Source organism: Meles meles, chromosome 5 (assembly GCF_922984935.1).
Source record: "Meles meles chromosome 5, mMelMel3.1 paternal haplotype, whole genome shotgun sequence".
Lineage (NCBI taxonomy): Eukaryota > Metazoa > Chordata > Mammalia > Carnivora > Mustelidae > Meles > Meles meles.
The window spans coordinates 84,906,436-84,930,411 of NC_060070.1; the positions used below are offsets into that span (position 1 = coordinate 84,906,436).

The following is a 23,976-nucleotide window of genomic DNA, read 5'->3' on the forward strand; positions in this document are numbered from 1 at the left end:
GTGAGAGATACAAGCTACCTTTTCCTGGTGGAGTGTTTACAGAAGAGGGGCGAGAAGACATGGGTTAGGAAGGGCTTGAGTCATGTTCCAAATCTGATAGTGTGCATGCCATGACAGCAACAAATGCCAGCGAGTGGTGGTTTATCTGTGTGGATGTGAAGAGATGTTTATTATAGAAGAGAAGAAGCATCTAGGGTCAATAACTCACGTACATAGAAAGGGAATTTGAATAAACCTTTGAATGTCTAGCGTTTATGACCATTCTATTTGGAGGACAAACTAGAGAGAGTCTGGAACCCCTGAGAGAGAGGACACAAAACAGTCCCTGAGGAGCCAACCCCAGGATCTATCTCCTCCTCTGTGATATAGTGGTATGACGACCTCGCCAACAGTAAGACTTTTGAGGGGTTTAATACAGGCAAGTGGTGACTGATAGTTAAATGCTACTACATTTGTGTCCAACATATTGTGGAATTTGGGAAAGTGCCTAATCCCTCAAAAACATGTATTTTCTTCTTGCAGACATGGATTTCTCCTCTCAACTTCTCAATTCTTCACACTACACTTTTCTCCATTCTGTTCCATAAGACACAACACAAAGAATCAAAGACATCAATACTCCTGCTATTGAAAAAGCAGCAACCTTATCCATTGTACTACTGATCTCTAGCCATTACAGTATCATGAGTTTGACAGCAAGCAAATACATGCATATTTTCTGTTATAATTCAAAAGCAGACTTTGAACCTTATCCAGGATCGCTGAGTTGTTTGAAGCATTTATCTTCAAATATTTATGGCTAATGCCTTAGGGCTATTCACTAGACCTTTGGACGATCTAATAGATAAAATCAGCCTAACCCCTCCTTTTTAGTGATTTATTGATTCTGGGAACTCTAACTGGTGAAGTATTAAATCTCAGTGCAAAACGTAGTTTTTACCTGTGTCTTTCTCCTTCAGCAGCACACAATTGCTCTCCTCACTTGCCTTCATATCAGAAGTTCACACTTCATTTCAAAGAACTCTAAGGTGAGTAGCTTCATTCCAGCTTGGGGATGAAACTCTTTTCCCGTCTCCCTTCTACGTTCTCTGGATGGTCTAATAATCAATTGAAATAAGTCAGATAAATTCACGGAAGAGAAATATAACTACATGTGTGTCGGATACCCACAAAGTCATGATGAGTCAAAGGCAGTTTGATATTTTAGTCTTGTAAATCATCCTAAGGTAAGGAGAAGAGGGTGAAATGCTTCTGAAATGAAAGAGGAGCAAGACAATTCACAGGTAGATGAGGACAGCCCATATGTGGTAGAAATATGTACCATGCCACCAAAAGAGTCTTTCTAATAGATAATGTTACATGGGATAGGAGCTCTGTGCCTGATGTAGCTCCCTATCTAAATCCTTTTAAGCAGAGGTAGGAAGCTGTTGTGAGTCTGCTGGGTCTTAATTGCTTTCAACTAAAATATCATCCACATGCTAAATTGATACTTTTTGGGATAACATACTCTCTGCTTCCTTTCTCTTGTCTGTACTTACTAGTTATGCAGTTTTTGGTGTTTGGTGTTTTTGTAAACACTAGGCTACAAATGAGTAAGGTATCAGCTCCTCTGCAGGAAGCAAGACTACACTGTCCTTCTTGTGCTTTGATTTCCAATGAACTGAGCCATTTTCTGGTTCCAAATATTCATTTAGACATTTAAGAACATACACTAAAAGAAATATTTAATTCACCATGAGTGTAGTAATTATGCTAGGATCTAGTATAAGTAGAATATAAGGTGGTAGAATTATGTTTCCTCCAAGAAAAAGTCAAGATGTTAAGGCTCATTGGTATTGTTTTGATCCCAAGTCATGGAACTGGCTACTGTTAGGGAGCCAGTGCTCCTTGATAATGGAAGTTAACATTAGAGCCCAATGGGTATGGAGTCATAAATTAGGTTGTTTCTTTGAACACTGAGGATGTCAAAGATGAGGAGCCTTAAGTAACTCTAGTGGCAGAATAACTTATCTCCTCTCTCTTCTTCTACCCTTCCCTGTCTGGTTCCCCTTTCTTCCCTGGCTACCAGTTCATCATGGTTCCAACTACTTTGCAGCTTTCCCAAATCTCCTTTGTAAAGAGAGTTTTCAGTCCACAGTCTTTTATTAACAGTGTGACTGTTACAATATATTTTAAAGATTTCTCATTTCCTTTTGTCTTATAATGACCCTTCCTGGGTCATCCTGGAATTGCTTTCAAATTGTGGGATGCTGAAGCTCTGATTTTCTCTGCTGTTCCTATGTCCAACTACTTTGGGAATCAGAAAAAAAGTCATCTGAAGAACCCCCAAGTCCACTGGAACCTCAGGATTCATAGCCTTAAAGATTATCTTCCATATGGTTATTGAGGGGTAATAATGAGTGGCAAATAGTACACATAAAAGATGATGCATGAGGCTGGTTTTGCATTTTCTGTGTGTCAACCATTATTTGAGTGTTTCCTCTCAGACTTTTACTTTGTGTGTTTGTTCATTTTGTCATAATGGACAGCTGAATTGCTCAAATGCAAACTGGAAGACAGTTTGTCTTCCAGATAGTCATGTCTGTTAACTAATGCTTGCACTACCCCAATTATTCTAAGCAAGTGGCACGTTAAGAAAGAAAACAAAATTTAAAGTTATCAAAGAGAACATGAATACATAAAAGCTTCCAGAAACCTGCTGGAAGCTAACATATTGTACTTCAGTTATGGGGGAAGTAAAGCCCAGGTCATGAAATATTGCTGGGAGACACGGGTGTCTGAGGCTTGTTCAAGTTCAACTTTTATGTTCATTTGTATGTGAGTGTGTATACATTTATATGTGTGCTTTCTGATTAAAGTATCTTTTTTGCAACTACAAAAATTATTTTTATTTTTTTTAATTTTTTTTTTTTTTATTTGTCAGAGAGAGAGAGAGAGGGAGAGAGGGATCACAGGCAGACAGAGTGGCAGGCAGAGTCAGAGGGAGAAGCAGGCTCCCCGCTGAGCAAGGAGCCCGATGTGGGACTCGATCCCAGGACACTGGGATCATGACCTGAGCCGAAGGCAGCTGCTTAACCAACTGAGCCACCCAGGCGTCCCCAAAAATTATTTTTAAACCATTTTCTCTGTAGCTATAAAAATGGAGCACATACCCATAAAACTAACCTCCAGCCCTTGAACAGCTGGCTCTTGGCATTGGACCAAACTCACACTCAGAATCGAGGACAGTAACTGTCAGAGCCAGCCAGTTTTCAGTGACTGTGTAGAAAACAAGATATCAATTTCTTTTCTCAGCATATGGTCAACAACTGAGAGACAGAAGGGAAGAAAATACAAAATTTTATTAATTTCTTTCTAATCATTTTGTCTCTCTTTTGCAGGTGACTGAAGTATGGGAGACATGGAGAAATTCTTATTCAAATTTAAGGGATATTATTTTAATCGTTCACCACTTGATATTAGCTTTGTAGAAAATTTAGATAATTTTGAAATCAGAGAAAATGATGTCTTCATAGTCACATACCCCAAATCTGGTGAGTTCTCTATTCTAATACTTAATCTAAGAAATAACATGATACTTTTCTAATGTGGGAACTCTGATTTTTAGTAGTATTCTATATGGACATATCACATAATCTATTGGATATTATAGTGTCAACTGAATTTAATATCTTATGAAACAGGTCGATTACAATGTATCTAGAAGGTTTTTGTTTTTTGGGTTGGTTTTTGAGATATTTATTTATTTATTTGTCAGAGAGACAGAGACAGCAAGAGAGCACACAAGTAGGGGGAGCGGCAGGCAGAGGGAGAAGCAGGACCCTGGGATCATGACCTGACCTGAAGGCAGATGCTAAACCAACTGAGCCACCCAGGTGTCCCTAGAAGTTATTTTTGATGTGGACAAGGAAATGGAGAAAATACTGAAGTAACTATGTTGAAGACACCCTATCGAACCCTAAGGTGATAAAATGGGTTTGGAAAGGATGAGGAAATATTTACCATTTAGGCAGCTACTTTGGACAAAGAGTTGAAATTGTATCTAATAACCAAGTGCATGAGAAGGAGGAAAATTAACTTATACTAATTCCATAATGTGTAATAATCCCCAACTATTTGGGTCTACTTTTGCTATAGCACTCAGATCAGACTGAAACATATAGACATATGTATAATGCATATGTTCATCTTTGTGCATGTATATATACATGCACGTCTATTCACAGCCTTTGCTAGTGGTTTTTTTTTTTTTTGGTTATATTCACTGTTGTGTCCTATGAGTTCTTGATACATTTTGATGTAAACCCCTTACCTTAAATGATTTGCAAATATTTTTCTCTCTTCTTCTTCTTTTTTTTAAAGATTTTATTTATTTACTTGACAGAGAGAGATCACAGGAGACAGAGAGGCAGGCAGAGAGAGAGAGAGAGAGGGAAGCAGGCTCGCTGCTGAGCAGAGAGCCCGATGCGGGACTCGATCCCAGGACCCTGAGATCATGACGTGAGCTGAAGGCAGCGGCTTAACCCACTGAGCCACCCAGGTGCCCCCTCTCTTCTTCTTTTTGTGGATAGTTTTCTTTGCTGTATAAAAACTTTTTTGAGTTATGCCTTTTAATATTTATTACATAAATATATAATTAGCACATCAAATCCGTAGTTTTATAGATGTCACTACTTAGGATGAAACTAAAGGAGATAACAATGTTACACTTAAGATAACCTTAAGAAAAATACTGAGTAATAATACAGGAGGGCAATTTAGAAGTATCTATTTAAAACGAAAATAGAGGGGCTCCTGGGTGGCTCAGTGGGTTTAGATCTCTGCCTTCGGCTCGGGTCATGATCCCAGGGTCCTGGGATCAAGCCCCACATCTGGCTCTCTGCTCAGCCGGAGCCAGCTTCCCCCCCTTCTCTCTGCCTGCTTCTCTGCCTACTTGTGATCTCTGTCAAATAAATAAATAAATAAATAAATAATCTTTAAAAAAATAAAAAAAAAAACAAAATTATAAATACCCTATGACTCTGCATTGAACTTCAAGGAAGCAACCATTGGTAAACACACATACACACATGCACACACACACACAGACACATACACACACAATGTTCCTGTGTCATGTTTCGTAATAGCAAAAGCGGAAAACTGTCTTAACTAGTTATCACAAAGGAAATGGTGAAGGTCTGATAGAGCCAAATGATGACACTCTATTAGGCAGTTGCAAAGGATGAGTTGAAGCTCCATTTAGCAAAAACAACATGCATAGATCTCAGAAACAATGTTAAGTGAAGAAAGCAAATTGCAGAATGATTCAATATACCATTTGTATTAAATACACCATAATAGTTTCAATGAACTCATATATATCAAAGTCTTAAAAGAGTCTAGCATATGTAACAGCAGTTTGAGAGGGAAGGCCAATGGTAGTTGAAAGGGGCTAGATGTTTTATAAATCTATGTCTTAGAGAATGGATTCATGGGACACTTGAGTAATTAGATCTCGTTGAACATTTACAAAACAAGAATGCAGTAGACAATCAGGACAAGGTGACGGTCTGACAGTGTACATGAACAAGCAAATGCTGACCTCATGGCAGCAGGCTGTGCTTCCTCTGCACAGTCCCTGCAGCTGACACACCTAGTGCCCAGAGGGAGCGTCACACACATTCAGCCAGGATGTGGCCCAGGCTACCTCTCCTCTACTTCCTCACAACCAGGTTGGAGCCCAGGCACCTGGATACCATACATGACTGAAGCTAGAGGCTTCCTTAGGCCCTTCACTTTCCAGGTAAATCCCAGGTGGGCCCTGGAACTTTCTCAATATCCAAGGCATTTAGCATGTCCCAGATTTGGAGGTTCCTTCTGTCCCCAACAACTGGGATCAGAGCCTCAGGGCTCTACTGATGGGTCAGTAGATAATGGCCTCCAAGCATGGTTAAGGACCCCAGGAAGGAGCTTGACATCATTAAATCCTATGGGGTAGGTCATATTGTTATCTCCATTTTTACAGATGAGGAAATGGAGGCAGAGAAAGGTCAAAAGACTTGCCCAACATCAAACTAGTAAGTGATTTTAAAAAGAGAATAGAATCCACGGCTGTCTTTCCTTAGAGCCCAGGATCTGCTCCTAGTGCCCAACCAAATCCTATCAATTCGTCAAGCTTCAGCTCAGGAAGCCTGGAAGTCATCATCCTCTTCTGTCATTCAAAGCATGTATGAATATGATTCCTCTAACCTGAGAAATCAGGAACCCAATGCATCTCCTCAGTAGGAGGATAGAGATCATATTTGATTCAGCTCTGTATTTCTAGAAAAGTCAAATAAATGCTCAGGATATGCCTGATGGATAACAAATGAATGAAAACACGAATGAGTGAATGAGGGCAGTTTCACCTGACTGATTCCAATGAGTTCCTAAATACCTCTGCCCAGCCCTGGTGTGCTGTCATACAGAGATCTCTTGAGATCAGATTCAACCTAGGCTTTTCTAAGGACTGGTCTCCAATATCTTTATTATTTGGCAAACACATTCATATATACACACGTAGACACATATATACACATATACATACCCATATACAAGTAAGATGCAAGGGGTCCAAGGGACCCATGATTATGGGGGATCATGAGGGGAGAGCGGATGGGCTCTGATGGACAGATGGACCTGTTCAGCTCAGTTCAGCTCAGCACCTCCTTCCAAAGGCCTGGGTCCTCCTTGTAGCTGAGGAATTTTTGCTCCAGACCTAGTATCACCTCTCTTCCACTTGGTACTTGTCAGCGGTGTGTGAATCATGATTATACCAGTTAGGGACAAGAGGTAGGGGAAGGTTGGGGCTAGATATCCAGAGGTTGGGAGAGGTGTAGCATAGGGACAGAGGCAGGGCAGAATTATTGCTACTGTTATTGGGTTAAGGGGAGGCATCTGGGTACTTGGTGAGGTGGAAGGTCAGGATTTTGCTGCTCACAGTTTCTTTGCTCAAGGTAGACTGCAAAGAGGCTCTTAGCCTTGGTGTCGAACTCCTGCTTGTAAGAGAAGACAATGGCCTGGATGTGGCCAGTTGATTTCTCCTTGATATAACTGACCATCTTGCCAATGTTGGTGTCATCCCAGGCAGCATCGATCTCATCCAGGATAATGAAGGGGGCTGGCTTGTTATTGTGGATGGCCAGGAACAAGGCTAGAGCTGCCACTGTTCTCTCAAGCACTGACAAGTTGTCCATAGACCATAAGAGTTTTCCAGGAGCCATATAGTTGTAGTTGGTGCCATCCCTGTAGAACTCCTCAGGGTTCTCAGGGCTCAGAAATGCATGAGTACTCTGTTGTCAGATAAGGCTTGTAGATCTCATTGATTTTGGTGGCCACACATTCAAAGCAAACATTGATGCATCAAGGTGCTCCTTCTTGATCTGTTCAAATGCCTGCTTGGCTTTCCTGGCTTGCATTTGGGCTCCCCCCAACTCATCTGAGGTCTCCTGAAACTTATCTCAGACACTTCCTAGATTTTACACAGCTTTCATGTTAGGGCCAGCTATATGCTGGAGTACACTCGCTGCACATTCAGCTTCTGCTGCAGTGTATTCATCTCCTGTTTGATCTGCTCACCCTGGGCATCCTTTGGATCTTCACACAGGTCACCGTAGTCAACGCCAATGAGGGTTTCTTACACAGAGTTACTAGAGGTTCACTGGGAACTACTCATTAAATCCTCCCTCTGGGAGCTCCACTCTCCCTGACTAATGCCATCCATAGTGTCCTTAGACAGTGCCCACACGATGTCCTGTGTCTGGAAAAGCTTAGCAGATTGTGGTGGTCACTGCATTTCTGTTCAAACTTGGTCTCAACGGCTGGACATCCTTCTGTAAATGGGTTATTTCCCTGTTGGTGTCCCAGTTTATTATGGAACTCTTCCATCTCATCATTCTTGTCATTCAACTCTGTTCCCTGTGGTTCTTTTCTGTAGTAAGAGGCTGTTGTATGCTTTCCCTCTCTCTCTTCTCCCAAGCATGTTAATCTGTTTTGTGTCTAAAATTCCACAATATGAGTGCAATCATATTGTCTTTCTCGGACTGACGTGTTTGTTTAGCATAATATACTCTAGTTCCATCCACATCATAGCAATGGCAAGATTTCATCCTTTTTGATGGTTGAGTAATATTCCATAGTTCATCTTTTTTATCTGATTATCAGTCAATGGATGTTTGGGCTCCACCCATCATTTGGCTCTTGTTGATAATGCTGCTAGAAATATGGGGGGGGGTGCATTTATCCCTTTATTTCAAGATTTTTGTACCTTTGGGTAAATACCTGGTAGTGCAATTGCAGGGTTATAGTGTAGTTCTATTTTTAATTTTTTGAGGAAACTCCATACTGTTTTCCAAGTGGCTGCACCAGTTTACATTCCCACCAACAGTGCAAGAAGGTTCTCCTTTCTCATCCTCACCAGCATATGTTGTTACCTGGGCTGAAATTTCAGCTATCTGACTGGTGTGTGGTATTCTCTCATTGAACTTTTGGTAGGTATTTCCCTGTCTTTCATGTGTCTGTTAGGCATCTGTATGTCTTCTTTGGAAAAAAAGTCTATTCATTTCTTTTGCCCATTTCTTAACTGGATTATTTCTTTTTTGGGTGTTGAGTTAGAAAAATTCTTTAGAGACTTCAGATACTAACCCTTTATGAGATATGTCATTTGCATGTCTCTTCTCCCATTCTGGAGATGGCCTTTTATTTATTTTTTATTTTTTTAAAGTTTTTATTCATTCATTTGACAGACAGAGATCACAAGTAGGCAGAGAAAGAGGGGGAAGCAGGCTCCCCATTGAGCAGAGAGCCCAATGCGGGGCTTGATCCCAGGACCCTGGGATCATGACCTGAGCTGAAGGCAGAGGCTTAACCCACTGAGCCACCCAGGTGCCCCTGAAGATTGCCGTTTAGTTTTATTGATTGTTTCCTTCACTGTGCAGAAACTTATTATCTTGGTGATGTTCATATAATAGGGGACAGAAAGAGAGGAAATATTTGCAATGTTGACAATTTAAAATTATTATCTACAATGTAGTAGGACTACAAATCAAGAAGTAGGGCATAGCAATATGAGTATAAAAAGAGCCAAAGAAACGAGTGGGAAAATGCAGGAAAAAATCACCCTCCACCAATACTAACAACTTCCCCAAACAATGATATGTTCATTTACATCTACTGGACTGACCAATACTGTAGGGGTGGATAACGCTGAATGCTGAGAGGGAGTGCATAGAAATGTGCATGCATTAACATATTCCCCTGTGAGAGTAGATTGAAGCAGCTTCTCCAGAGAGCCATCTGGCACTCCCTGGACAACCACAATCCAGACGTGGCAGGTAATTCCTGTCTTGCTTATTTGCCTCCAAGAAAATCTCATGCAGGTGCATAGGGAACAGGAGTGAGAGTGTTCACTGCAGATTGTTTGGGGTGGGGTGTCAGTTGGGGGTGAGCGGACAGGTCAGTGTGGGAATGCACACCCTGAAACAGCATCTGTTACACACAATGGATCAGACGTAGCATATAAATAAATGTGAAACCACAGTGGCAAACAGAACGATATGATGCCCATGGATTGAAAATACAAACACATACAATACATACTTCATAAGAACACTTTCAGCAAAGAATGCATTTTAAGCCCCAAAGCCTGCTTGTCTGTGGTGGGGATAGGGGTAGAATGGAAGCAGGAGATGAGATAAAGGAATAAACAGATCAGAGAGGGCCTACAGAGAATCAGTGATGTTACTATACGAAGAACTGAAGGGAAAAGTGTAGTATCCCATGCTAACATCTGACCATCAAATAGGTGAGAAAGAAAGAAAGGAAGGAAGGGAGGGAGAGAGGGAAGAAGGAAGGAAGGAAGGAAGGAAGGAAGGAAGGAAGGAAGGAAGGAGAAGAAAGACAGAGAAAGAAAGGAAGAAAGAAAGAGAGACAGAAGGATACTGTGAATGAAAGTGGCATGGGCACTTGGGTGCCTCAGTTAACTTCTGCCTTTGGCTCAGATCATGATCCCAGGATCCTGGGATTGAGTTTCGCATCGGGTCCCTGCTCAGTGGGGATTCTGCTTCTCAATCTACCCTTTCCCCCTATTGTTATCCCTCTCTGTCACTCATGCTCTCTCAAATAAATAAAATCTTAAAAAATAAAAAGAAAGGCGGAGTGGGAGAAGAAGCTGAACACATTTGAATTTTTGAATCTGTGCAGAGATTTTGCATTCTCTCATTGAGTCTCTATAGAACTGTGGCATTCTAGATAACTTCTCAGCCAGCCTGAAACTGTGATCCTTCTGCAGAAGCAGTGTCTGTGATCTGGGAAAGGTGAAGATACCAGAATGCCCTTCAGAGCTTTGTAACAAAGAGTTTTCATTCAGTTTGAGCTCCAGCTGTGGTAACACAAGGGCCTCTGTGTCCTTGGTCTTCCCTGGGCAACACTGGAAGACTACGACACCTATAATAAGGTCCTGGGTGGACCAGATAAGGGGCACACCAGCTGCACCTGCCCCCGGGAATGTATGTCCAACCGTGATCTTGCTCACGGGGTGCTGCTACTTAGCCTGGGTGATGGCATGGTCTCAGGAAGGAAGCCTGGGATGGAATTGACAAGGGACCAGTGGGTTTTCTCATTTCAGAAGCTGATCTGAGTCTTTCTGGGACATGTGACTTTTTGTTGTGGTAAGTCTTTTTAAAGCATTGCCTGGATATGTCAGAAGCATGACCTGTATGAGGTGTATTGTCAACCTTAAAGCCTCATATATGCAGCACATGAACTGTAAGGAAAGTAACCAGGCAATTACACCTACATACTTTGTGACAAATGTACACTCCAAGTGAAATTAGGTGAAATAGTCATCGTAAGAATTGTCACATCCCACTTAAAGCGAAAATGTCCAACATTCTGCATTGTCTTTCCCTTCCTGGCTCCATGTAGGTGTCCAGGAGCCCCCTTTAGGGCCTTATAAAGAACACTGTTTTCTAAAGTGGAGATCATGGATACAGAAGGAAATGTGGGGAAGTGCAGAAAGCTGGGAATTGCCTCCTTACATGGAGTTCCTTTTCCTTGGCTTCTTTTGGATCACGTTCTAGAAGTGGGGTTGGGGAAGGAAGTAGAGAGGCAGGCATAGAAGATCATTTAAAAGTCCTGTATGTGAAGCAGGAGAAAACACAGAAGAGTCAAAGAAAAAATTTGTGGGATGATTGCGCACGGAGTTTCAAATGGAGCACCTCCTGAAACAGGAAAGAAAGGCCATGTTTGCTTTCTTTCTCCCACACTGCACTTTAGATATCTTAACAATTCCATTCAGATGAAATTACATTGTACTTATTATAGTAACAAACTCTGATTAAAAAGTAATGATACATCGCTTCCATTTTGGATCATCGTTGAAAACAAAATTATTTCTTTACAGGAACCATCTGGTGTCAGCAATTATTAAGTCTGATTTATTCTGAGGAACATCGCACAGGAACTGGAAAACTGGAAACAATGGATCGAGTCCCCTTCTTTGAGTACAAAAATCCAGAAATGGATTTTGGGGAAAGACCATCCCCTCGTCTCTTCTCTACCCACCTCCCATACTACTTGGTTCCCAGTGGGCTGAAGAGCAAAACATCCAAGGTAGGAAATGGACTCTGACTGCTGAGAGCTAACTTCTATTTTCATTATTTCATTTCATTTCATTTCATGACATCAACACTGAGCACTCATCCAGCTGTTCGCAAATGTAGCATTTTATACACTTTAGTTTTCTTTTTTGTTTTAAAGACTTTATTTATTTGGGGGGGGAGAGGGAACAAGCAAGGCAGGTTGAGGGAGAAACAGGCTCCCTGCTGTAAAGGACCCCCTCCCACCACCCCTACTCCCATGCAGGGCTTGATCTCAGGACCCTGGGATATTGACCACGGCTGAAGGCAGACGCTAAACCAACTAAGCCGATCAGGCCCCCATTTACTTGAATTTTCAATAGCCATCTCTTTTCTTATCTTATAGTATCAGATTTGTTTCTTGCACCCTTCGTTTTCTAATTATACAAGTAATGAAGCCATTAAGAAATGAAACAGTATATATGTCCATTGAATTTACTTTATACCGTGCGTTATAATATCATGTATAATATATATCCTTTCATTTTTGAATCAGCTATATTAGCAAGGATGTATAAAATGCAAGCAATTCTTTCTGTTTCCTCTCCATGCCCTCCCTCTTTCCTTTTCACACTTCACCTATGTGCCTACTTCCTCTTCAAATGTACCTTGTTCCTTGGCATTCCAGTGGAAGCTCAGAGGAAATCATTCATCTCTGCTGAAGAAATGTATTTCCATCTCCCTGGATCAGTCTCCTCAATCCACTGATAATTTCAGCTCTTGACTCATTTCTTTCTGCTCTCCCTCTACTTCTGTTGCTCATGGGATTATTTCTAACTTGAAGTGAATGGCATTTTGTCAGCACCAGACAAGGGTGAGCCAACTTGCCCCAGCGGGGTCAACGGGAAGGAGTCACTCATTCTTGGGGTCATGCAAGTGCAGGGTTACGTCCTTCATGTTGACCTCCTCGGGTTCTGCACTGGCCTCCCATACCTCTAGCCCTGCCACACCTCTCAGTATTGACATCACCTCCAGTGACCTTTTCCTCCACCAACCTCCAGAGTTTTTAATGTGGTATAAACCTGCCTTTATTCATGACACCATTTGCTATCTGTGTACCTATTTATTTATTGTCCATTTCTGGCCAGAGTGTAAACCCATGAGAGAGATGGAATTTGCAGTACACAGAACAGTGGCCACAGGGTAGTAGATTTGAGTGAATGAACAAAGGCATCACCAGTAATTGCCCTAACTTGAATCCTGACTTGAAGTACCTTGTTCTCTGAGAGCTGCCTCTTTTGCCTCCCACTCCTTTCAGGTGTCCCTGTAGTGACCAGTCACCACATTCAGATCTCTGATCCCCTCCCCCTCCACTTCTCTACTCTAAACATTCTCTCATCCATCTCTTCCACTTGCATCTCTTCCACCAAAGGCTCCATATTTGACATTCAAATCCTTTTTGTCTCAATTCCCTTGCTCTAGTCAATTCCATTATGATCAGCTGCCAGCACCTAATTCTGGTGAAACCCAATACTTGTATATTTGTACCTGTGTTCAGAAATCTGGTAGTGTGGTAGGAAAAAACCAATACACTTAAAAGTTGTATCTTCATTTTACTTTTATGGCCTCAATTCTCAAATTTACATTTTAAATGTTTTGCTCCCCCCTCCCTTTCTAAAGTAACTGCTTGCTATTGTATTCTGTCTTCAAAAAACCTCAATGGCATTCTGCTCCAATTATCCCAGTAAATGGCTCTCAAAAAACCATTCCCAGTCAATGACCTCCACATTAGAAACCTCCACTCATTTCCTTCCCTCCTTAAGAAGAAAGGTGGTTTTGTCGAAGATTATTTCACCATAGATTTGAGGTTCCATATCTGGGCTCTCCACTCTGTTCCACTGGTCTATGTGTCTGTTTTTATGCCAGTACCACGCTGTCTTGGTGATCACAGCTTTGTAGTAAAGCTTGAAATCGGGTAACGTGATGCCACCAGTTTTGTTTTTGTTTTTCAACATTTCCTTAGCAATTCGGGGTCTCTTCTGATTCCATACACATTTTAGGATTATTTGCTCCAGCTCTTTGAAAAATACCGGTGGAATTTTGATCAGAATGGCATTAAAAGTAAAGATTGCTCTAGGCAGTATAGACATTTTAACAATGTTTATTCTTCCAATCCAAGAGCATGGAACAGTCTTCCATCTTTTTGTGTCTTCTTCAATTTCTTTCATGAGTGTTCTGTAGTTCCTCGAGTATAGGTCCTTTACCTCTTTGGTTAGGTTTATTCCCAGGTATCTTATGGTTCTTGGTGCTATAGTCAATGGAATTGATTCTCTAATTTCCCTTTCTGTATTTTCATTGTTAGTGTATAAGAAAGCCACTGATTTCTGTACATTGACTTTGTATCCTGCCACGTTACTGAATTGCTGTATGAGTTCTAGTAGTTTGGGGGTGGAGTCTTTGGGGTTTTCCATATAAAGAATCATGTCATCTGCGAAGAGAGAGAGTTTGACTCCTTCCTTGCCAATTTGGATACCTTTTATTTCTCTTTGTTGTCTGATTGCCTTTGCTAGAACTTCTAATACTATGTTGAACAAGAGTGGTGAGAGTGGGCATCCTTGTCATGTTCCTGATCTCAACGGGAAGGCTGCAAGCTTTTTCCCATTGAGGATGATATTTGCTGTGGGTCTTTCATAGATAGATTTTATGAAGTTCAGGAATTTTCCCTCCATCCCTATACTTTGAAGCGCTTCAGCAAGATCAAAAGCTTCTGCACAGCAAAGGAAACAGTCAACAAAACAAAAAGGCAACCCATGGAATGGGAGAAGATATTTGCAAATGACAGTACAGACAAAAGGTTGATATCCAGGATCTATAAAGAACTTCTCAAACTCAACACACAAAAAACAGATAATCATATCCACAAATGGGCAGAAGATATGAACAGACACTTCTCCAACGAAGACATACAAATGGCTATCAGACACATGAAAAAATGTTCATCATCACTAGCCATCAGGGAGATTCAAATTAAAACCACATTGAGAAACCACCTGACACCAGTTAGAATGGCCAAAATTAGCAAGACAGGAAACAACGTGTGTTGGAGAGGATGTGGAGAAAGAGGAACCCTCTTACACTGTTGGTGGGAATGCAAGTTAGTGCAGCCACTTTGGAGAACAGTGTGGAGATTCCTGAAGAAATTAAGAATAGAGCTTCCCTATGACCCTGCAATTGCACTGCTGGGTATTTACCCCAAAGATACAGATGTAGTGAAAAGAAGGGCCATCTGTACCCCAATGTTTATTGTAGCAATGGCTACAGTCTCCAAACTGTGGAAAGAACCAAGATGCCCTTCAACGGATGAATGGATAAGGAAGATGAGGTACATATACACAATGGAGATTATGCCTCCATCAGAAAGGATGAATACCCAAATTTTCTAGCAACATGGACGGGACTGGAAGAGATTATGCTGAACGAAATAAGTCAAGCAGAGAGAGTCAAGTATCATATGGTCTCACTTATTTGTGGAGCATAACAAAGAACATGGAGGACATGGGGAGATGGAGAGGAGAGGGAGTTGAGGGAAACTGGAAGGGGAGATGAACCATGAGAGACTATGGACTCTGAAAAACAACCAGAGAGTTTTGAAGGGGCAGGGGTTGGGGGGTGGGATGTTGAGGAACCAGGTGGTGGGTAATAGGGAGGGCACGTACTGCATGGAGCACTGGGTGTGATGCCAAAACAATGAACACTGTTATGCTGAAAATAAACAAATAAAAAAAATTTAAAAAAAAAAAAGAAGAAAGGTGGTATGTGTACATCCTAATGGTATTTTGATTTTATCCTCAAACCATTCTGCTTCAAACATGCTCTGTATTAAAAAATGTGTCATTATCTACCTAAGAGAGTTAGTATCAGGACAGGTGGCATAAGTGCCTCAGTTGTACCATTAGGTCTAGGTCACATTTTACTTCTCTAAGCATATAGATTATTGACAAGAAGCCATTTTCAAGGCCAAAGTAGGAGACATGAAGAGTTACTGCAAGGGAATGAAAAGAACTTCTTCCTTCATGTTTAGGAGAATCTTTTCTTTCAATATGGAGATATCAACCACTGCTGACAGTTCTTTGATATTATCAATCACTTTGTTGATATCAGGTGATCCCCATGCGAGAAGGGCTCTATTTCCAGTACAATGGGGCCACTCAGTGCTCACACCCATCTTCCCATCGCCTCGCTTAAGGTTGGCTCCAGGCAATATGCAGGGAGGCAGTAGGTGAATGAAAACTTTCCTAGATGCTTCCAGAAGTAGGAACACACATTCCATTGCACAGTGAAAATACAAGCCTTGGGTTTCATCCAGGGACCCTGAATATTCTTGTACACACAGCGAATAAGCCACTTAAATGTGGGTTGGACAGAGATTGATGATATTTTGTATTCTAATGTCATTGGGTTGCTTAGGTGTTTTATGAAAGTATGTCTTCTGGTTGTTTTAACTTTTAAAAAGAATCCAATAATCCTCCAATACAAAAAATACTGAGGTAAATACTGCATGAAAAGTACCTGTAGTTTATTTACACTATGAAGATATATAAATGAGGACTATGTAAGCCATATGTTGAAGGATGAAAAAGCACACTCTGAATTTTCTAAAATGATTTGAAAATATCTTAGTACGTTTTTCCTATTGATATACAATTTTATGGCTATGGGTCATTGCGGCATGTATTAGCTTGTTGCTGTAGGGACAAGAGACTTGTTGCTCTCTGTCAGGGTGAGTAGAGAAGAGGTATCATGGGAGGTGTGTCTTGAGGAGGAATTGAGAGTCACTAGGCCAATCATAAATGGAGAGGCATGGCTGAGAAGGGGAAACCCAAAATACAAAGAAGGCTGAGTATATACATGACATGAGTAGGAAAGAGTAAAGTGAAGGCCATAGACTTCATCAGACTGGAAGGTAGTAGGATAAAAATATGAGAGAATGAAAGCCTCAGAAATAATGAATCCCTCCTTTCTTTCCAGATTATTTATGTATACAGAAACCCTAAGGATGTTTTGTGCTCATATTTTCACTTTGCAAAGAATGTGACGTCACATTTTACAGGTACCTTTGAGGAATTCATGAAACAATTTCTTGGAGGAAGAGGTAACTATAATTTATAGCATAAGCAACTTGTTTGGCATGGTAAATTTTTAAGCTTAGTGGTAAATTTTTAAGCTTAGTGGTAAATTTTTAAGCTTAGTGAATTTGGCAGGGAGAAGATGAGGAAATAAAGTTGAACAGGGGTCAGTAATCAATGTATCAAGGCAGTTGGTAGTGTGTCTTGGATGACCATGACCAGGCATTGTTACAAATTTTGCTTACTCCTGCTCCCTCTCAGGAGACCATCCAGTTACAGTTATATCACCAGAAAATATTTACATCTAACCATGGCAAAAGGGATTCATGAGCTTACAGTTTTCCCTTCTAGCTCAGAGAGAAGCATCTCAATTTAGATCACAGGATTGGGCTGTGCATAGCATATTGCATGGGGAGCTCTACTTGACAAAGTTCTGTTCCACATTCCTTTCTCTTTTTTAATTTTTTCAATTTTTTAAGTATTCGCTAAGCCCAGGGAGGGGCTTGAACTCACAACCCCATGATCAAGCATTGCATACTCTATCCTAGGAAGTATCCAGGTGCCCCCTGCATTCTTTTCTGAGGTGCCAGTGTGCCTGCTTGAGCAAGAGAAATGCCTACAGAGGTAGGGATGATGATCTGGAGCAGGAGACTTAACCGACATTAGTCTCTGTGCAGAGCTCAAGTGACCATCAGGGAGCCTTCATGTTGCATGCAGCAGGGAAATAGCTCTGTGTATCTTTGGGGACAGGGAGAGAAGCAAAGAGGAGAGGATTCCATTCTCTGTTTTCCAGGTTCGGTTTTTCTCTTCCCATGGGTAGATAATTTTCTGTCTATATGAAATGCATTTTTAAGAGACTGATTGCTCCTTGAGTTCATTTAATTGTTTCCCATGAGAAAATGGATAGCTCTCCCATAACCAGGTGCTAGAGGAAATCGGATATCTGCAAACAGACTTCCTTTTCCTTGTATGTTAATAAGATTCCTGCATTTCCCATAACTGTAGCTTCTTCTCAACCTATTCAACATATTTACCTTAATATGTACCTGTTTTTCCCACAGTGATGGGAAGCCTTTGGTTTGACCACATCAAAGGTTGGTATGAGCACAGAAGCCTCTTCAACATTCAGTTCATGATGTATGAGGAGATAAAGAAGGTGAGAAACATGATGTCAGAATTCATGGCAGCTGAAAGTCACCCTGAACGAATGAATTAATGGTTCATGGGTAGAACACCCAAAAACAATATCAAATTTGAGACCCCAGATTAGGTGTACAGGCGACATCTTTCTTCTATCAACCCGGACTTTGATTACCAGGTTGTCATTTACAATTAATTAACTGGAGCTTTCTTTTCAAAAACTGACTGCATGTGAGGCATTTTCTGTTAATCTATGAGGCCATACATGTGTTTGACTTTTGTGAGCCAGATTTTTGGTCACCCATTGATGGATTATGAAATCAATTTTCTGCATTTTGATTCTAGTAACTTTCTAGATGTTATATTCATCATTGTGGGATGCATCTCATGGGAAACTTTAATGTTGTCTGTACTGTGTATGGTTAAGCACTGCACAAAAAATTAAATGAAACATCTGTGTATGATTAGAAGGAAGACAGCTCCCAGTTGTCAACAATGAATGCATTAAAACAGAAGAAATTCTATTACTTATTGACTGAATAAGTAATAGGCAGTGGTATCCTGATGGATATCAGGAATCCCACAGGCAGGCTATCCTGATGTTGGGTCTGGCAACCTCAGCATGTCGTGAATATCCCAGGCATTTTCTGTCTTTCTTGTGTACCAATGATGTCTCCTCTCCTAGTAGCAGGACGGTTGTTGTAGCTCCAAAGTCATGTCCCCAGATGACAGCATGTATGGCAAAAAGAGAGGGAAATGGGACAAGAAGGACTTCCTTGCCTTCCTTTGTTACCATCTCATCACTAGGAAGAAAATCACTCTTTTAAACTTCTCTTTGACTTCATCTTTCTGTTTCAATACCAAAATTGGGTCATGTGACCACCCTAGGTGAATGTCTCCTAGAGGGCAATGGGATTACCATGAATATCTTGGATCAATCAGGATCATTACAGAACAGGGACTGGGTACTGCTGCCTGAACACCACCAGGGATCTCTAAGGAGGGAAGAGGAGAAAGAGCTGCAAGCCAGGCAAGATTAAGGGCTGCCACCGGCTGAGTATTTGTCCCTGGTTTCTGTTACCCAGCCCCAAGCTCATGACACCATGCCTGGACTCTCTTCTTGAGTCTGTAACACCTACCAAAGAGAGAAATCCAACCGCGATTGGCCTTGTAACCTTCCTCACACTATGGCCCTCCATTGCCTCTAGCCTCTTCTCCCCACTTTCTTACCCCAGCCATGTGCCTGTGAATCTCCACCAGGGAAACTCAAATTCTGACAGTCCCATGACCTGGTATCTCATACCTTCCATGCAACCCCAACACTGCATATATTCTTTCTTTCATCTGGACTCCACCCCATCAGTGTGACTATCTAGAAAATGCCTGTTTTTGCTTTAATTCTCAGAACAAATTTGTCGTCTCGGTTGAGACTTTCTCTGAATACTGTTACACAATTACTCTCTGCTCATAGGTCTGTGTACTGAATTCCCAGCTCCGACTCCCTGTTGTGCCTCTGTGTCCTTGCTCCTTCACGTGGGCAGTGTCTGATGTAGGTGTCTGCTCCCCAATACACTGCTGAGTTAACGCAGATAAAATGAACATGAGCATTCCCAAATGAACCCAAATGTACTCTAGAACTGTACACAGTGAAGGATGAATTTACGAAGAAGGAATAAGCAAGTCACTTCTCAAGGCCCAACTCCATTTTTCTACCCAGCGTAAGCACCTGCATTTTTCAATCCCATGACAATACTTAGCTGTGACTTTTGCTGAGGTCTTCTTTCTTATAATGTGCAAAATTTATCATACTCTGATTTATTTCAGGATCTCAGAGGTTCTGTGTCAAAAATCTGCAAGTTTCTGGGGAAAGAATTGAGTGAAGTGGATATGGATGCCATTGTGAGAAAGGCCACATTTGAGAACATGAAGTATGACCCACTGGCAAATTATGACAATATAATAGCCACTGGATATGGGCCAAATGCAAAAGGTCATTTCCTTCGCAAAGGTGAGGGTGAACAGTGAGCGGCTGTGTTGCACTATGGTAGCAATGGGCCAGAGTGTAGCTTCTAAGCTTGTTGGGGGACTTTCCTAATATCATGGGCCCTCATGGGCCTGTTCATATGGCTAGAAAGATGATTTCCTATGATTTCTTCTGGTGTTCTACAAGGAGACTCTATTATTTGTTCTCTGAATTAATCTAATGAATAACTTACAGTCACGAGGTCTTCCTCAAGGCCCCTGACCATCTACCGATTCCTAGCACAATGTCTGCCACAAAATGGTTGTTCATTTAGTGTTAGACTGCTTCCCCTCATTAGCGTGTGCTCAGCTCCTGATGCAGAGGTAAAGACAGGTCTGCTGGCCCTCACTGGCTACTCTTCCTTCTCTATGCTTTACCCTCAATCTCCTCCAGGAATGACTTAAGAACACACAATCACTCCACTTTTGTTCTTGGGCAGGACTGTTATGTGTCCTCTAGGAAACTAGATTTTTACACCACAGAAAGGTATAGGAAATATCTGATACTTCTGTTGACTGGGATTTTAAATGAATAACTCCTAATATAACTGATACATTGGAACATGTTAAAATATTTTATATTTTATACAATCATTCTAAATATTTTATTTTTTTAAAACATGGAAAATGTATAATACAGATTTAGAGACATAAATTTTGTGCTCAGTCATAGGGTTCTAGGCCTCTATGTCAAGTAGCAAGAAATATTCGCTTTGATTTCTCTAAATTAGGATTTCCTTCACTTAATCTCTTCCTATGTCTTTTCCTGTTCAACTCGAAAATATGACCACTGGTACCTGGAAGCCCACCTGAGGTGGGGACTTGCCTTCCCTTTATGCCCCGCACACCCTACCGTGTTGTTGATGCTAAGGATCTTCTCTATTGCCCCATCCTTGCACATGTAACTTGTTTCTCTTTGAAAAGAGAAAGTGTTCTGTGTTCCTTCATCTTTCACACACCAGAAAATGACAGACTGCGATGGCTAAGAGGAAAACTAGGAGTCAAACTGCCTGTGGAAGTGACACACGTCTCCGTATGTTATTGTGCGCTCACTCACACTCTTCTCTTAGGCGAGGTGCAACGGGGCGGGACGTCATTTGCACTAGTATGAGCGTCCTGCACGGTTGTGGTTTGTGTCTCCGGTTTCCTTAGAGTTTCCATTTGTTTCAGTTATTGGTTTACAGTGCAGTGTGTTTCAAGATCAGTGTCTCTTTCCTTGCCTCTGCTCTGTCAGCCTCTGTGTGTCATCAGGACTCCGTTGTCTAGAAGTTTAAAGTAAGACTGTTGTGAACCTAAGTGGATAACGAAGGAATAACTACAGGTGAGCCGATCCAAAGTGTAGGACCTCGGACGACATTTTCCAAGTCTCTCTGAGCATCTGTGTTCTCATCAGTAAATGTTAGCTCATCGATATGTGATTCTATGGAGCTTTTAAGGGACTTCAGAAAACTACCAGAGGCCAAGCTAGCCTGGAACACAATAGTAAACTAGCTGCCAGGGTTTTCTTCTTTTCCAGCTGGCTGCCAGCTGAGAAAAGGGGCTAATGATCTTCAATTATAGCAGAACTGCCAGCTCTTTTCCAGCTGGCTGCCCGCTGAGAAAAGGGGCTAATGATCTTCAATTACAGCAGAACTGCCAGGATAAGTTTGCCCCCTGGCCAGGAGGTGAGAGAGTGATGGGGCGTGGCCTGTGCAGGAGTCAGTGGGGGGCCTTATGGGGAGAAAAATGAGAGTGCCAGCAATGCATCTCCCAACACCACTAAGGTACAAGCCCCCTCTTCCGCGGAATGTTCACTGATGCAATGGCCTTGTTTCTCCTCCCAGGTACCATCGGAGACTGGAAAAATCACCTGACTGTTGAGCAGAATGAAAGGTTTGACAAGATTTTCCAAAGGGAGATGAAAGATTTTCCCCTGGAGTTCATCTGGGACATGAATGAAGACTAGAATGTGAAGAAAAGCACAGATCCCTTAAGAAAGCACTTTCAGAAGGAAACATATTGAATTGTACACTTTCAACTTTGACTGTCACTGAATCATTATTGGAAATCCTGAGTGATGAATAATTATGAATATTCCAACTCTCCATCATTTGCCATCTGTGGCCTGTTGTCCATTGGCAGGGATTCCCCAGTGTCTGTTCAGGAGGGGGTTTCCTCTTGGTTTTGGCATATAATTAGGGAAGAGTTTTTATTTTACATCCAGATTTCAAAGGTCTTGGGCCAAAAAGGAGATTATAATATGTGATCAATTTACATCTTATAATAGAAGTCTTGTCATTTATAAAAAAGGTACTTACGGCCTTTCATCATATGTAAGGTTTTAATTTTTATGTAGTGAGTCAACCTTTCATTTTTTTTTAAAGATTTTATTTAATTATTTGACAGACAGAGATCACAAGTAGGCAGAGAGGCAGGCAGAGAGAAAGAGGGGTGGAAGCAGGCTTCCTGCTAAGTAGAGAGCCCGATGCGGGGCTCAATCCCAGGACCCTGGGATCATGACCTGAATCGAAGGCAGAACCTTTAACCCACTGAGCCACCCTGGTGCCCCTCAACCTTTAATTTTATGGCTTTTAGGTTTTGTCTGACTTTGAGTGTTGCCATCACATGTATTTTCATGCATTCATAAATCCTATCTTTCTTCCTCTTATGTTGTATGAAAACTTGATTTTTCTCACACATATTTGATCCAAGATCATTTATCCAAGAGCACAATTTTAAATAGGCATTTTAATAAATTCAAAGAGGCATGACCTCATTCCAATCAGTTTCTTGCACACGAGCTGACTTATTTTTCTGCTAATGTACTTTTCCCATAACCATGCCATAATTTCTTAAATAAGTTAATAGACATTATGACGAGTTGTATAGGAATAACATGGAGGGCATTAGGAGGAGGGAAGGAAAAGTGAATTGATGGAAATTGGAGGGAGAGATGAAGCATGAGAGACTGTGGACTCTGAGGAACAAACCGAGGATTTTGGAGGGGAGGAAGATGGGGGAAGTGTGAGCCTGGTGGTGGGTATTAAGGAGGGAACATATTCCATGTAGCACTGGGTGTGGTGCATAAACACTGAATCTTGGAACACTGAAAAAGTAAAATTTTTAAAAAAGAAATGGGGGTGGAGTCAAGATGGCGGAGAAGTAGCAGGCTGAGATGACTTCAGGTAGCAGATCAGCTAGATAGTTTACCTAAACCTTGTGAACACCTACAAATCCAGCGGGAAATTGAAGAAAAGAGCAACAATTATAGAAACAGAAAAATGATCATTTTCTGAAAGGTAGGACCTGCCAAGAAGTGAGTCCGAAGCAATGGGAAGGTAGACTGCTGGGGGAGCGGCCGGCTCCCGGCAAGCGGTGGAGCAACGGAGCACTAAATCAGGATTTTTAAAAGTCCGCTCCACTGAGGGATATAACTCCAGAGGCTAAACCTGGGTGAAGCCCATGCGGGGTCAGCGTGACCCCAGGTCCCACAGGGTCACAGAAGGATTCGGGGTGTCTGAGTGTCACAGAGCCTGCAGGTATTAAAGCGGAGAAGCCGGCTACAGCAACAAAGCCAAGGAGTGAGCTCTCAGCTCTCGGTTACCTTGAACTGGTTGCAGGCTGGGTGAGCTCAGAGTGCGGCCAGAGGCCACAGAAAAGGAAGCAACCGAGCGCTTTTCTCCAGGCGCAAGCGACCTGGCACTTTTCTCCAAACGCAACCAGAGGCCAGAAAAACAGGAGCAATTGGGTGCTTTTCTCTGAGGGCTAAATGAGGAACGGGACCCCGAGCTCTCAGCTCCTCCGGGCCAGAGATCTGGAGGCCGCCATTAGCATACCCATCCTCCTGAACTCTACTGAAAGCGCTCAGGGAACAAAAGCTCCCGAAAGCGAACCCCAGCGGATTACTTAGCCTGGCTCCTGATAAGGGCGGGGCAATTCCACCTCGGGCAAAGACACTTGAGAGTCACTACAACTGGCCCCTCCCCCAGAAGATCAAGAAGAAACCCAGACAAGCCCAGCTTCACTTACCAAGGAGAACAGTGGAATTCCAGAGGAAGAGAAAGCAAAGCAAGGAATTCATGGCTTTTTCCCCATGATTCCTTAGTCTTGCA

General features: G+C 41.8%; 2 protein-coding genes across 2 annotated transcripts in view; both read left to right on the forward strand.

Annotated features, from left to right (window-relative positions):
• LOC123942701 (amine sulfotransferase-like) overlaps positions 1-23,976 on the forward strand; it is a 72,780-nt gene that overhangs the window by 22,680 nt on the left and 26,124 nt on the right. The gene's annotated exons all lie outside the window — the stretch shown is intronic.
• Positions 897-22,649, forward strand: LOC123942700 (amine sulfotransferase-like). The gene is made up of 7 exons (XM_046006791.1): positions 897-1,028; positions 3,381-3,533; positions 11,423-11,631; positions 16,626-16,749; positions 17,785-17,879; positions 19,688-19,871; positions 21,709-22,649. Exons 2-7 carry the CDS (start codon positions 3,392-3,394, stop codon positions 21,828-21,830), a joined length of 876 nt encoding a protein of 291 aa, XP_045862747.1. The 5' UTR covers positions 897-1,028; positions 3,381-3,391; the 3' UTR covers positions 21,831-22,649.

Excerpts from the sequence above, each read along its gene's own strand:
- LOC123942700 (XM_046006791.1), top strand. The coding sequence starts at position 3,392 with ATGGGAGACATGGAGAAATTCTTATTCAAATTTAAGGGATATTATTTT. Across the intron at positions 16,750-17,784 it reads ACAATTTCTTGGAGGAAGAG|TGATGGGAAGCCTTTGGTTT; the intron begins GTAACTATAATT and ends TTTTTCCCACAG. Across the intron at positions 17,880-19,687 it reads TGTATGAGGAGATAAAGAAG|GATCTCAGAGGTTCTGTGTC; the intron begins GTGAGAAACATG and ends GATTTATTTCAG.